This window comes from Coffea arabica, chromosome 7e (genome assembly GCF_036785885.1).
Source record: "Coffea arabica cultivar ET-39 chromosome 7e, Coffea Arabica ET-39 HiFi, whole genome shotgun sequence".
Taxonomy (NCBI): Eukaryota; Viridiplantae; Streptophyta; class Magnoliopsida; order Gentianales; family Rubiaceae; genus Coffea; species Coffea arabica.
The window spans coordinates 5,017,465-5,031,116 of record NC_092323.1 but is presented as its reverse complement, the minus strand read 5'-3'; the positions used below and the strand labels follow the sequence as shown (position 1 = coordinate 5,031,116).

Below are 13,652 nucleotides of genomic sequence, written 5' to 3'. Positions count from 1 at the left end.
TTTACTTTCTGAGCTGATTCTTAATTTGCAAGATGAGATTGAAGTATGGACTCTTTTGCGTACCCCATATGTATCAACTCCGTACTTGTTTTAGAGCCTGTTTCAACTACAAGTTTGCGCATTTTTTTACTCCATGCCAAGAAATTTCTACATATGGACTAGTAACAAACTGGCCTTTTTCATATGCAATTTTTTGTAGTAGGATTCATGCAAGTGAGATTTTTTACCAGCATTTATGGATTTACCTCGTTTCATCTGACACACCAACATATTAATTAATTAATCGGTCGTTCCTCCGAGCCCAAAGTTCAAACTCCAAACTAGTAAGCACCAGGCTGCTGGATTTTTACGCAGGGAGCGAAGGTGGTGAATTGGCCACACATTTTTTTACCAATCAGCGATTCTGATTCAGCGGAAGAATCCACATGTGATGTGATATTTCACCACATCTGGTTTCACTTCGCCGTGATGCCACTAATAATTAGTTACCTACCCCAACCCAACCCACTCCATAAGAAAAATCCCCCCCGGGGGAAGTGCCTATATAATACCAGGGAAAAAAATACAAAAATAAAAAAAAAGTCAAGAACTCGAGTTCAGAGGAAAATGGCTAGATTCCTACTGCTTTTACTTGCAATAAGTCTGATAGCCATGGGCCACGGATCTTCAGCTCAAGTTCCGGCGCCATCCAACAATGCCAGTCAAGAATACCTGGATGCGCATAATCAAGCAAGGTCCGAAGTGGGAGTTCCCCCTCTGAAGTGGAGTGAGGCCCTGGCCAAATCCGCAAGTCTAATGGCAAGGTACCAAAGAGACCGACAAAATTGCACTTTTGCAAACTTAACCACCAGCAAATATGGCGGGAACCAGTTATGGGCTGGTGGGTTGGCGATGACACCTCGCATGGCCGTGGGGACTTGGGTTGCCGAGAAGAAGTTCTATGACCATGCCAACAATACTTGTGCAGCGGACCACCGGTGCGGAGTCTACACCCAGGTTGTGTGGAAGAATTCATTGGAATTGGGGTGTGCTCAAGCTCAATGTGTCAAGCAGCAGTCCAGTTTAACCATCTGTTTCTACAATCCACCCGGAAACGTGGTAGGAGAGCGACCCTACTAGCACTAGCAGGGGTGCTTGTATTTCGAAACCATTCAGTCGTCTGATGTATGCTGGCCTGCGTTATCATCCAAGTTGTCTCATTACATGTACTGCCTCTTTTTAGATGGTTAATCGGATCACGTACTTTGCTGAAGATGTGTGCTTCTCTTAAAAGTTAAAACTCCGTAATATTGCAGTCCTGTTATGTATGCCTGGACGCCACTTGATTGGCTTCTTCGTGATTAAATATTATAGTTTACAACCGCTCTGGGTTTCAAGAAATGAGTGGATTTCTTTCACACGCTGGAGTCTCTGTGAAACAGAGGCAGGCAGTGATGAGGGTCATGGAGATGAACCATAACCAGTATTTGCACCATAATTACATATACTATACATTAAATTATACAAGCCAAAACATCAAACTGACTAGTTCTTCCGAAGCACGGACAAACTGACGGAACTGCCTTTTAGGATGGATACTAGAGGCAACTCATACTCTGAATGCACATTACACAAACTACAGGCGGTGTAAAACCATCCTCTATCCTGATTGATTCTAACCATGAAGGAAAAAGAAAGGCCTCTTTAATGAGGATGTACCTAGAGCCGGCTTTTGAGGTTAATTCTGGGATTAGGTTTATAAAACAACAAAAGTCTGATTCAGGCTGTTGAAAAAAATGAGGATGTACCTAGAAATGATGAGATAAAAGAAAACTATGCTAAGGATCTGAAAATCAATGATCAACTGTGCATTGTTGGCCTATTCAAACAACAGCTTCACTTCACTAGCTCCTTCATTATCAGATACCGAAAAGCAAAATTATGCGCAACCCACTCAATGCACTTGCGAGACTTCCCAAGCTGACATTTCTTGATGCTTTTCCTCAGAGACTCCGGTAAAGACTTTTGGATCATTTCCAGCACTGCAGCAGGACACAGACCTGAGTCCTTGGCAAAGGCCTCTACTAGTTTAGGCAAAACGATTTTCTGATCCTTCCTAACACCAAAGGTAGCCCTAATATATTCCTCTTTCGCTTCTTCCAGCTCTGGAATTACTCTATTGGGGGTGTAAACACGGACCTGTACACACATGACACTGAAATCAGTTTCTTGAGATATATTTAATTGAGACGAGAAGGAAGGGGATGTGAGGACCAAGGGCAAAAGAAAAGGACACTCGGCTTCTAATGTTCTTCATCAAAACTTTTTCAATCCTTCCTCAGTCAATAGGTAGCATTAATGCATTAACTTATCCTTCCTCACTATCATTTCCTTCTACAACCCACCAAGGATTAACCTTCCGTAATCATTAAAACAAAATTATAAACAACACAAAAGGCCGAGAGATTTTGGCACGTCGCACAAGGAAAGCCATGCTTGTGGTAGATAAAAATCCTTTAAAATAATGGAAAACTACCGCAGGATCTGAGTGGCTCCCAGAACAAAGTGCGAAATGTAGGAGTGGTTCTGTGCGCTCAATTGCATATGCTTGCCGCTCATCTCCTGCTTTAAATTTTGTTCTTGAAGGGAGTAACATCCGAAGCCACTGCACATGAAAGCAAGCTTTATGAGGAAAGTCCAAATTTGTCAGTTAACTTATCTACCAGTTAATTAGCAGAAGCTAAAGTTACATACAAGTTCAATGAGAGATATAACAATGCCCTCAATTGCTAGGAAAGGTTCTTTAACTGAATAAAAGGGAATCCACCCCGATAATATATGGTACAGAAGATGGTATAACCATATATGAGATAGGATTTACCTGTCCAGGACGTGACATTCGACATCCCAAGATTGTATTTTGTATCACATCTGCACTTACTATGTGACCTCCAACGTTGTAAGCAGCCTGGGTTAAGCAGATGGGTAAGACAAAACATGTTAAACAAGTCTAGTTAAACACTGAATTAAATCTTACCTTCAGTAGTAGAAAAATTCTCTTCATATTGTTTTGTGGGATCCCGTAAGCCAAAAATGCCTAATAGAAAATGAATAGCATTTAATCTTAGTTCACAGTTTAATACATAAGAATATAACTTTGATCTTCTAGCTGATAAAGAGTATTACATGCATAACCAATGCATTGTGTATGTTGATCCAGAATGCTAGTTTCTCCTCATTTGTCATCTTTCTGGGCTCTATTTCTTCTAATCTTGAAATAAGAGATCTACAGCATGAGAAGGCAATAAGAGTTATCGGAATCTGTAATGGTGGAAAAGAGTTTGAATGGGAGACATAAGTTAACCTGCCGTGAGATGATAATATCACATTGGTATACTTACCTATAATTTTGTAAAAGGTGTTCAATGTCACCCAATTTCTCATTATCTCTGTATATACATTGAACTTCAACCATTGTGCTGTAAGGTCCGCTAAATTCTTTCAACCCTTCTACGTGGAAAGGATTATCCAATCGAACATCGAACGATGAGTCATTTCTAAACCCTGGGCTCCACATGTCACATTGATCCTTTGGAGAAAATGCACTGATTGATGACAAGGATGAAGTGGGAGATGAGAGGCCGTGATTTGTCAGGGGTGGATCAGCAAGCTTGCTAAATATTGTTGACATACACTTAATCATATCCTCAGAAATTTTGTTTGGTGTCTCTGAAATATGATCAGAAATGCGGGTACCAAGGTGCTCTGCCAAACTGATGACATTTGAAGAAGCATTTTGTGCGTACTGCAGAAAGGCCAGAACCACTGCTGATTAGGTGTGGTCATTCAACAAGCTTGCAAGGATCAATCTTACTCTACTGTCAATTTCCCTATGTTCTCCATATCACAAAACTATTTTGGTGGGACAGAATAATTTTGTCATCCTAATAAAAATAAAATAAAACCTAAAAAAGAAACACCTGGTGGAAGAAAATGCAAGATGCACTTAAGTTGCCTGCCTGATCATAAAAATGCAAGTCAGAAGATACCTCCGTCATGGACAACGGTTGAGAATGACAAGCTCGCAGAGCTTTTCCCAATGGCTCTGCAGGAGGAGAAGTTTTGGTTGATAGAGTTGAGCTTTGAGATAGCGTAGAATAACAACGATGCACATTGGAATCTGATGGGTTCTCCTCTCCTGAACAACTGGTTTCTTTCCGTGGATTGGAAACAAACTGATTTTCTTGAGCTGAAAGATTTGCCTTCTCTGACGTAATTTCCGATGTTGAAAACTCTAGCCGCCTTCGTCTTGGGGTAGTCAAGGGTGACTTTACCCTATCATCTTTTGCAGATGGAGATAAAGAAGATATTTGCTGATCAAATGCTTTCCTGTATAGTGAAAGAAGATATTGTTCCAAATGCCCAACTTCCACCTCTAACACTGCAATTTCTTTAATAAGTTCTGTGGCTGGCTGGAAAAATCAAAGGAACAATAACTTAAGTTTTGCAACCATGTAGTTTGTGACAAATACTGGGATAATGTTAGCACACCATTTTATCACAAAAGGGAAGAAACCTAAATCCAAAAGGCTAGAGAAAGTAGAAACAACAACAATAGCATGGTCTTCCCAACTAACACCACAATTTCCTTTTACCAGTTAAGGAACAAAATGCCCTACCTTAGGCATTAAGACGTCAGTTGCTACGCTGTGGGAGGAACATTTATAACCCAAAGCTTTCTCCAAGGCACATCGAACTGCCATTTGGTCTTGTAACCTTTTCTCCAGCTGCATTATCTGCAGGGTTTAGGAAAATTAGAGAACAACCCAAGCTGCAGGCATATGGATATATGTTCTAGGGACCTTGTCATCTTCAAGAACAGAGTTGGGACTGTGGAGTGAAATTGAAAGCCCAAATTTTTTACAGAGACTTAGGCAAGCAAGTATAGGGCAATAATATGATTGATATCTTGCATTTATCATACTCTTTTTTTTTTTTTTTTACCTCTCGTCTCAAAGAAATTTGGACTTCAGCATTGGATGATTGCTTCTTCTTGCTCGTGACACAGTCATCCAAGTGCCCCAGATCCTGTTGAGAAATAGAATACCATTTAAGAGAGAGAAGGGGGGGTGAGGGGGGGGGGAGGAGGGACGCTTCCATTCTGACTTGCATATCCTCAAAGGTATAACAGAAAGGAAGAGAAATAACTCTTAAAATTTACCAAATCATGAGAATAAGAGTTCCACTTCATATTTTTTCCTTCTACATAGCAATTTTTCTGGATTATCATCCAATAGTTTGACAGTTGCTTGAGTCACGAAAATACACGTACGACAATTTGCTTACCGATTTCAAACTATGAGAGGCTTCAACAGAATGATCCAAGTTTTCATCCCCAAGTCCTTTCTTATCTGGGAAGCTGCCATTGTATAAAAGACTTAAGAGTGAGCAAAAAATTGGCAGAAGAAGACAGCAAACTGAGCTCTGGTTAAAATCCACAACTCGAAATATGCGCTAAACGTAGCATTAAGCTACAGATACCATCATGAATGAAGCAAAAGACAAATCCTAATTGAGCCCTTCCATCCATGTAAATTTGGGGCTTCTGACAGGGAGGAAAAGTCAAAAAACCGCCTAGTAGCAGAAGTAAGAGCAAAATACAGCAAAAAGTACGGAAGCCAGAGTCCCAGGTTCGAGAATTCACGCAATGTACAAATATTGCCCTTTTTACCATTCAACTTGCCACCACACCCTTCATTAATTTGTTAAAATGCAAAGCGAGATGAAGTGTACAATGCTGAAATTCCCTGTTGATCTCTTTCAAGAGACTGATTAAAAAAACTAGCAAAGTGAAAGGAAGCAGACATCAAGAAATCTAAAGACTACCTCTTTGAACGTTTGTGTGTAGAGGTAGCAATTCCCAGCCCGTGTAAATTACCAACAACAATCCCTTCAGAAGTCATCTCTGCAAATTTTTTTTGAAGTGATTTAACCATTGCCGTTAATAATAACAAAGAATAAATAAACGTGCCATTGAAAATAGAGCAGAAATTGCAGGAAACACTTACACAGGCTCAGCGAGCAAAGAAGAGGCCCCAAGATTGGACTTTTAGAAGACCCAAAAAAAAATTTTTCTGTAGTCTCAAAATCCCAAGAAGGGGTCTTCGGAAACTTCAGCTTCGGGTCAAAAACCCCACTTGTCTTCCTGCATTGCTGCAGAATTAGACTTACCAACCCGCAATTATATGACTCCCTCAGATTGTTTGAAAAGCGCAGAGCTGGTTTGCACACAGCAAAGATTAAAAGAAAAAATGATGTCCCTTTTTGACCAGTGACGCCTTCTCTGTAAACTCTAACTATAACGCTCGAAGAAAATTAAGAGTACGAGCTTTTGGGCCGATAACAATGGTGTAGTGGGGGGGGGGGGGGGAGCGTGGAGGAGGCTTTAAGCTTTTGGTGGTAAAAGAAGCAAGAAGCGTCTGCCTTTGGTAGTTTTTACGCTCTTCAGCTGAGGAAAGTCTCCGACCATGCTCCAATTGTCAAAACTCAAAAGGTGACAAAAAGTACATGTATTTACTCAATTTTGGGTTGGGTATCTAAAGGTCCTACGTGAGGAGTAAAAATGGTGGCTGCTGGAAGAGAAGTATTTTGCAAAGCAATCAGTAGAGTATTTGGCCGTTCTTACTTCTTACTCTGGGAAGTTAACAGTAGAGTATTTGACTAAGGAGTGCTCGCATTAAGTCACCTTGGCCCTCTTGCATTATGTCATCTTTTTTTTTTTATTTATAGACAGAGAACCGTTCGTTGCCTGAGAAAAACGAAATTTATAGATGTTCGAAAATTACCCAAATTTTGTTTTGGAAACAACGAAAAACACAAAATGTGGCGGTCTTGGATCTGAGATTAACAATTTAACAAGTAATAAAAACAATAACAACCCAATCCCCACAATTTCCGTAGCTTGCTACAAGGCTAGTGGGAGTTGGTGACCGTCCCTCCACCCTTTTGGCCATGCTGCCATTTATGCATTTCTTAGCACTTTTTATTCTTACACCAACTCCATCCCACCCAGCCGTTCTTTTATTGTGTGTTTTCATAAACAAATACTTGGAGCATAAAAAATGAGTAACGTCATCTTCATATGGTTTATAGCCTTTTCGGCCTTTTTTTTTTTTCCTTAATTTTTGATGGTTCTCGTTACAATCAAAAAGCACGTAGAAACAACTAAGAAGTGACGAGCCTTCTCCCAACATAGAACGGGGGTACAACTACAAAGGGCTTATTCCAAGGGCAAGGCGAAAAAGGGGTTTGGTAATTTTGATGCAAACTGAAAGAGTGTAAAAGGGGCAGCGAAAAAGTAACCATAGGGAAAGTCAAGAGCCCCGTCAACGTACGTTCTTGACTCTTGTTTGGTCGTCAGAAGAAAAGCTATCCAAAGATTAAATACATAATACACCCTAAAGTGGGGAGATTATTTCTTGTGGGAAAAGGAAATAGTACTACAATTATCCCTGAGCCACCGAAATGAATTAGAGATGGAATTAATGTTATCATAATGCTTGTTCTTTATATACGTGATCCACATTTAGTGAACTTAATTTAATTCCTCAATCATGCTTTAGTAAGGTTCACTTCATTGGAACCTCGAATCAGGTCAATCAAGAACATATCTTTCTAAGTGCCAGACTTCCTTGCATTAGTCCGTTATAATTTTCTTTTTTTTTTCTTTTTGTGGGCCATTAAATCTCTGTTACAGAAAACTTTTGTTCTTGCAACGAGGCACCGAGGGAATGATGAAATGCAAGAGAGTTGTAATGAAATTTTGAAAATCAACTAGTTGCATTAGCTTCGAGTTTTGAAACAAAAAAGTATCGATAAAGTCGCCTTTTGCACAGGCATTCTTGTATTTACTTTAATCATGTGAAATTTCGACCAACATTAGTGGTAACCAATTTGTTCATTTCATCTGAGAAAGTAAAAAAAATAAAAATAAAAATTCAACTTTTCGTTTTGATATAACCCCATCATTCTCGAATTTTGTTACCATCCGCACAACACAAGGCATCCAAACACATAGATCCAACTGTAACAAAATAATGTACTAGAATTGAACGGGTATTGTTCTAGTAAATTAAGAGGACAGTCTTCAATAATAGCGTGAGACATGAAAAGGGATGAAGATTAGTGGAGAAAAGGGAACATTGGATGCTTGAAAGGAGCTGAGGTTTTGTGGGGTTTCTTTTGTCTAATCTCCTTTTTATCAAAGGGGGCTGAGAGAGTGGCAACTAGTTGAGAGATGCCTACATTGTCCTTCAGCATCTAAGAGACTAACGTTTGTCATAGAATCCTCCAATAAAAAATGGATCATGAGCCTTGACCTTTCCCAGTCTCGATACAAAAGAAGAAGATGGCCAGACCACTCTTTTTGTCGTCATCCACACCTGCTGACTTAGAAAAAAAAAAAGCCGCTCAGCCGTTACAGAGTACAGACCTGAAGGGAGTCAGCTACAATATGACACACAGTGTGGTAGGTGTTTCTGAGCCCTGAAACATTAAAAAGACAAATCAATATATGATAAACACACACACAGAGAAAAGGGACTGGATGTATGATAAAATCCCTCCTGACTTTGTTCAACAACAATGGTTGTTAATGCTTCAAGTTAAACAGGGTTGAGAATCACTTGGCAGTGTAGCATCCACCAGTGGCTTACTTGAAGGGGAGTAGAGACTGGTGGTGTTTTTGGACTCATTTACCTAATCTGATGATCCATATCCATTCTCTCGCCTGAGACTGAGAGGACGCTGTCAAATGGGATAACCAAATGAAACTTCTATTTTATCTTATTATCAGATTTTTATTTTATTTTTATATGAAGTGATTCAGGTGATTCTTTCCAATGTCAAACTTCAAAGGTGCCACAGAAAACGTTGAACAGGTCTTTGGTAAAGAACATTATATAATTTGGGAGTAAGTGAAGAATCCCCTACTTAAAATCAAACCCTGACAGACATGCTTGGTGGTTCCACGAAGAATCAATCGAGCTGTATTAATTAAATTCTTAGTTGTGGATTTCCAACAACTGATCCCCAATATTTTACTCGTAGTAATCTGTATTATGGTACCGAGATTTTCCACCCAAGATTTACTAGCATGGATGCCTTGTGTTGGTGTGTCCCCTCTGTCTCCCTGTGTCTCAGATCAAAATGACGCTACATTTGAATTGAATTATGACGTGCTAACTGTAACAGTTCACGCAGCCATGTTTTCAAGAAATCAAACACAAATTTCAATCCAAACCCATACAAGAAGACAAATCTGGGACAAATATAAAAACTGAACTGAAATTTGAACCCGTATCGCTGCTTTGAAAGACCTACTCAAGTGAATCCGCTTGATTATTGTGCATATATCAGAGATTAGTTGGTCCAGGATTCCGTAGGAAGACAGCATATGATTAGTAAATTATAGCAAACATAATCATGCTGTGAGTTTAGGCAGCAACAATTGACAGAAATTCAACCACGTTAACGCTCGGATTTCAAGCTGAGTCTCGGTTTTCAAATTCAAATTTCATGTTACGCATCAATCATATCTCATTACAGGTTTATATGATGTTGAAGCAATACTACTGAAAGTGTTTGTGGTAGAAAGTGGAGGAGTACTGGAAAAGGTAACAGTCTTTTGTGTTTTCTTTCCAGTAAAAAGGTGAAGTTTCAAAATCATAGAAGATGCATTAGTTCCAAAAAAAATATGACCCGGACGATTTTGGCTTTTCTTCATGATCCGTGACTATTGATGATGTTCATCTCACGAGTGAGTTCTGACCATTTATGCCTCGAGTTTTGGCAGACAAATGTTCTACTAGTTTGTTTCTACTTAATTCCTCCAACCAAAAAACTAAAAAATAAAAACTTATATCAATTACTATCATCCATTGGCGCAGCATTCGACAGCGATGTATCTTATTAAGCCCAGCTCCTAAGGTGGGATGGGAAGAGATAGCTCATAGCTCATAGCTCAGACGAGACGACAGTGTGCGTGGGGAACGATTACCAAAAGGGGTATCGTTGGTTTCGGAAAAACGTAGAATCCCCACAAATAGCAGCAAAAGCGAACTTTCCAAAGGCATTTGGACAAGCGAGTCAATGCCAATGATATATGGCTGCAAAAAGGCATCTCCCTCTCCGATGCTTGTCCCCATTTCCCATTTCCCATTTCCCCCACAAACAACTCTCTCTATTTTATGATTTCATTTCAGTCAAACAACTCCAGCCCACCTCATCCCACAACATGTTACATTACAGAGATGCTAGTATCAGATTATCCATCATTGTATCACTTTCTTGAACTTATTCTTGAACTCGGCCAGCTGAAAATTGAAATAGGTTCAAGGTTGAACTCGTACTTGGAGAACTTCCTACAACCCGACTCGTGTGGAGGAAGTAAGAATCAGAGTATATTTGCTATGTTTCTGCAGTTTTGGGCCACTCATCATCCAGCAAATGGGGACGGTGTAAAATTTTTGCCGCCATCAGCGGTATAAGCCAAGCCAACAATGATACTCATTAGCACAGCCCCAGCAAGAACAACTACTGTCGTATATCCTACGAGTACTATTAAATTTTTCATTGCTGCTACAACCCCATGTCCTGCTTCTAATACATATTTTATGTCTCCAATCTTAGATCTGCCTCCGTGATTAGTGCTTTTTTTTTTTTTTAAGAATTTTATGGTCAACTGCGAAGTGACTTGGATTTTGGGAACCAACATTTCATTGGAGGAACGGTGGAACTAGAATAGGAACTCGCCTTTAACGTTTGTTGGAAAGAATAGGAACTCGCCTGCTCGCTGAGTCTACTGACCTTGGCTTTTGGGTACAAACTCGTTTCCTCGTTGCTGAAAAAGGGTCCAACGTATAAAACCCCAAAGGGCCCATGGGCGGAGGGCTTTCTGATGTAAAACTAAAACATGGAATCATCATGATTGGGCAACATTAAACCGCCTGCCCATTCTCCTCATCGCGTGGTAATTATTCATGACCAGCCACTTTAGTTACCTACACCTCCGGCCAGGCCAGTCCATGATTCTTTTTACCTTTCTGCGTAGCGTTTGGGTATTTTGTTGGAGGGATACCTTGTATTCATGAGCCTTGATTGATTGAACATGTTGCATCTCGACGAGGAAACAGTCATTGGGAGTACTTTTTAAGGTGTAATATGCATGACATTACCAATAATTACCCCAAAAAAAGATTACCAATAATCTAGTTGGGTCTTTATACCCACTAGCCCCCTACCACAGCCTCCTTAGGCTTCCCCTCCCCCCTAGATTATGATAGAGTAGATTATGCAAATGCATCGTTGCTGACAAAAAAAAAAAAAAAATTACCCAAAAAAAGAACATTACATTTTGGAATGCCTTCCTTGTTTTCTCTGCACTTCCAATTGGATGGCTAAGATGCCGTTTCAATGTTTTAGAGTCGCTAAATGTGCGTGTTAGTAGATGGAAAAAAATTTGGCACGCTATTTTCATGATCATTTTTGTCAAATTAAACCAAAGAAAAACGCGAAAAAAAAGAGAGTTGCCGCTTCATTGCTGTCGTTAAATTCTTGTGTTTGGGTCAATTGGATGTCAATGTCTTATAATCACTTTTTTACTCTTTTTCTGAATTTGTGTGTTCTTCGTTTCATTTCTGTTTCTCTAGTTTTTCATATTTTCACCTCTCTTTTGTATGTTGTATTTGTATTGACGATAAAATGAAAGATCACGTTGAAATAAAACATTTAAAAGATATATACACGTAGTCATCTGACTATAATAAAACACTTATTAGCATTTAGACCTTATTTTCATTTGTTTTATGTTTTACAAAAGTTGATCAAGAAAAGCGATTACAAAGAATAATCAGTTAAAGTTACTTTTTTTTAGAAGAATCAGAAATATATATTATTTAGTTATTAAAAATTTAAAATGTAAGCACATGAACCTACTACGAGGAGGAAGAGGAGATGTACACGAAATGGTCTAATAAAATTCAATAACCGTTCGCATCATTTAATTGGTGCATGTATTTTTAGTTTTTTGTTGCAAAAATTTAGTGACGGTAAGATGTTTTGTCACAAAAAAAAAAATCACAAGTCCTGGTAAAAAGCTCCCAGACGGGGTTTTTTTTTTTTTTTTAAAAATGAAGTCCTCGCTAGCACATAGATTTGGTTTCAAAGTAATATTGGACAAAAAAAAGTTAACCATTTAATTTAATTGAATAGACATTAAGTTATATGGTATTTGATCCCATTAATCCAATATGACCATATTTGACTTCTTTAGTATATCAAGCAGCATGCCAATTGTAACATAATAATAAGAAAAAAAGAGCAGATGCTGAAAATGAAGTTATGAAATTACTTTGAAAAGTTTCAGAACTTTTATGATGCGACTGCCGAAGTGAAGGTCCGACCTGACCGGGTGCCTAGGGAGCGAGCTGAATCGTCCGACCTGCACGCGGGCGAGCTGCGGGGCTGAGTCCCCTGTAGCAACTCCGACGATCAAGTCAGAGGAAGATTTGTAAGTGAAAGAGTAGAGATTGTGCTATGAATAGCGTACCTGGTGCCTCTCTTTTGTGTAGTATTTATAGATGCTCAGGTAGTAGCTTCCTGGTAGGACAAGGAGTCCTTACTGGAGTGAGTGACTCCTAGGGCTCCATGACACAAGCCTAAGGATGCGGACCTCGCAGCCCATCAGGCCCATACGCCTGAGAGGCAGCGCCCGAATGGGCCGACCTGAAACCGTAGCCCAGCACCTCCAGTCCGAGCTCGTGGGTCGGACTGGGCTGTCCGTGGCCCGGGCCGATGTACGTCTGGGCCCCGATCTCGCTTGAATCCTCCTTGCTTCTGATTAGTTCGCCCTTCGCGGACGAACTGGCCAAGATGACCCCTCTGGATCAGCTTTTCAATTTCCTTCTTAAGGTGGCGACAGTCTTCAGTGTCGTGGCCCACATCCCTGTGGTACGCACAGTACAGTTTCTGATCTCTCCTGCTTCTATCCCCGGCCAAGGGCCGGGGAGGTCGGGATAGCCCTTCCTGCTCCATCACCGCGAGGACCCGAGCTCGGGGGGCGGTGAGGGAAGTCCAAGGCTTGTCTGCCCCTAAGGGTCGGCTTCTAGGCGGGTGGTCATAGGTACTTTTCCGCCCTTGGTCACGTCGCACGTCCCCCTGGTCGGTTGTCCTTCTGCGCTTGTCATCCCTCTGCCTCTCCTGTGCGCTCTTCAGGCGATTGGCCTCCTCAGCATTGGCCTTCTCATGAGCTCGATCCAACATCTCCCGAACTGACTTGGGTGGTCGCTCCACGAGCTCGGTGTATAACTTCTGCTTCCGTAGCCCGTTAATGAAGGCAGCCATGACCACCTTGTCATCTCGGTCGCGGACCTGGAGGGATTCGTTATTGAACCGCACCATGTATTCACGCAGTGATTCCTCGACCCTTTGTTGAATGGTCATAAGGTGAGCGGTGCTTTTGGAGAAGGCTCGTGAAGAAACGAACTGTGCTGAGAACAGTCGCGCGAGCTGAGTGAAAGAACTAATCGATCTGGGGGGAAGTCCCTGGAACCACTGCCGAGCCCTTCCTTCTAGGAACATCGGGAAGGTCTTGCACCTGACCGCATCTGCGGCCG

At 40.7% G+C, this 13,652-nt stretch overlaps 2 protein-coding genes across 2 annotated transcripts; one reads left to right on the top strand and one right to left on the bottom strand.

Moving 5' to 3' along the window:
- Nucleotides 1–606: 606 nt before the first annotated feature.
- LOC140011085 (STS14 protein-like) lies at nt 607–1,119 on the top strand. Its single transcript, XM_072059227.1, has one exon. It carries the CDS (start codon nt 607–609, stop codon nt 1,117–1,119), a length of 513 nt encoding a protein of 170 aa, XP_071915328.1.
- A 251-nt stretch (nt 1,120–1,370) lies between these two features.
- On the bottom strand, nt 1,371–6,655 carry LOC113701761 (uncharacterized). The gene is made up of 12 exons (XM_027222540.2): nt 6,048–6,655; nt 5,866–5,944; nt 5,326–5,398; nt 4,984–5,067; nt 4,659–4,775; nt 4,029–4,451; nt 3,381–3,784; nt 3,166–3,265; nt 3,017–3,076; nt 2,861–2,947; nt 2,516–2,644; nt 1,371–2,178 (listed from the first exon to the last, which is right to left on the bottom strand). The coding sequence occupies exons 2-12, from the start codon at nt 5,940–5,942 to the stop codon at nt 1,876–1,878; spliced, it is 1,857 nt and encodes a 618-aa protein (XP_027078341.1). The 5' UTR covers nt 5,943–5,944; nt 6,048–6,655; the 3' UTR covers nt 1,371–1,875.
- Nucleotides 6,656–13,652: the final 6,997 nt, after the last annotated feature.

Excerpts from the sequence above, each read along its gene's own strand:
- LOC113701761 (XM_027222540.2), bottom strand. The coding sequence starts at position 5,942 with ATGACTTCTGAAGGGATTGTTGTTGGTAATTTACACGGGCTGGGAATT. Across the intron at positions 3,266-3,380 it reads CACCTTTTACAAAATTATAG|ATCTCTTATTTCAAGATTAG; the intron begins GTAAGTATACCA and ends CTCATGCTGTAG. Across the intron at positions 2,645-2,860 it reads GAATGTCACGTCCTGGACAG|TGGCTTCGGATGTTACTCCC; the intron begins GTAAATCCTATC and ends TTTCATGTGCAG.
- LOC140011085 (XM_072059227.1), top strand. The coding sequence starts at position 607 with ATGGCTAGATTCCTACTGCTTTTACTTGCAATAAGTCTGATAGCCATG.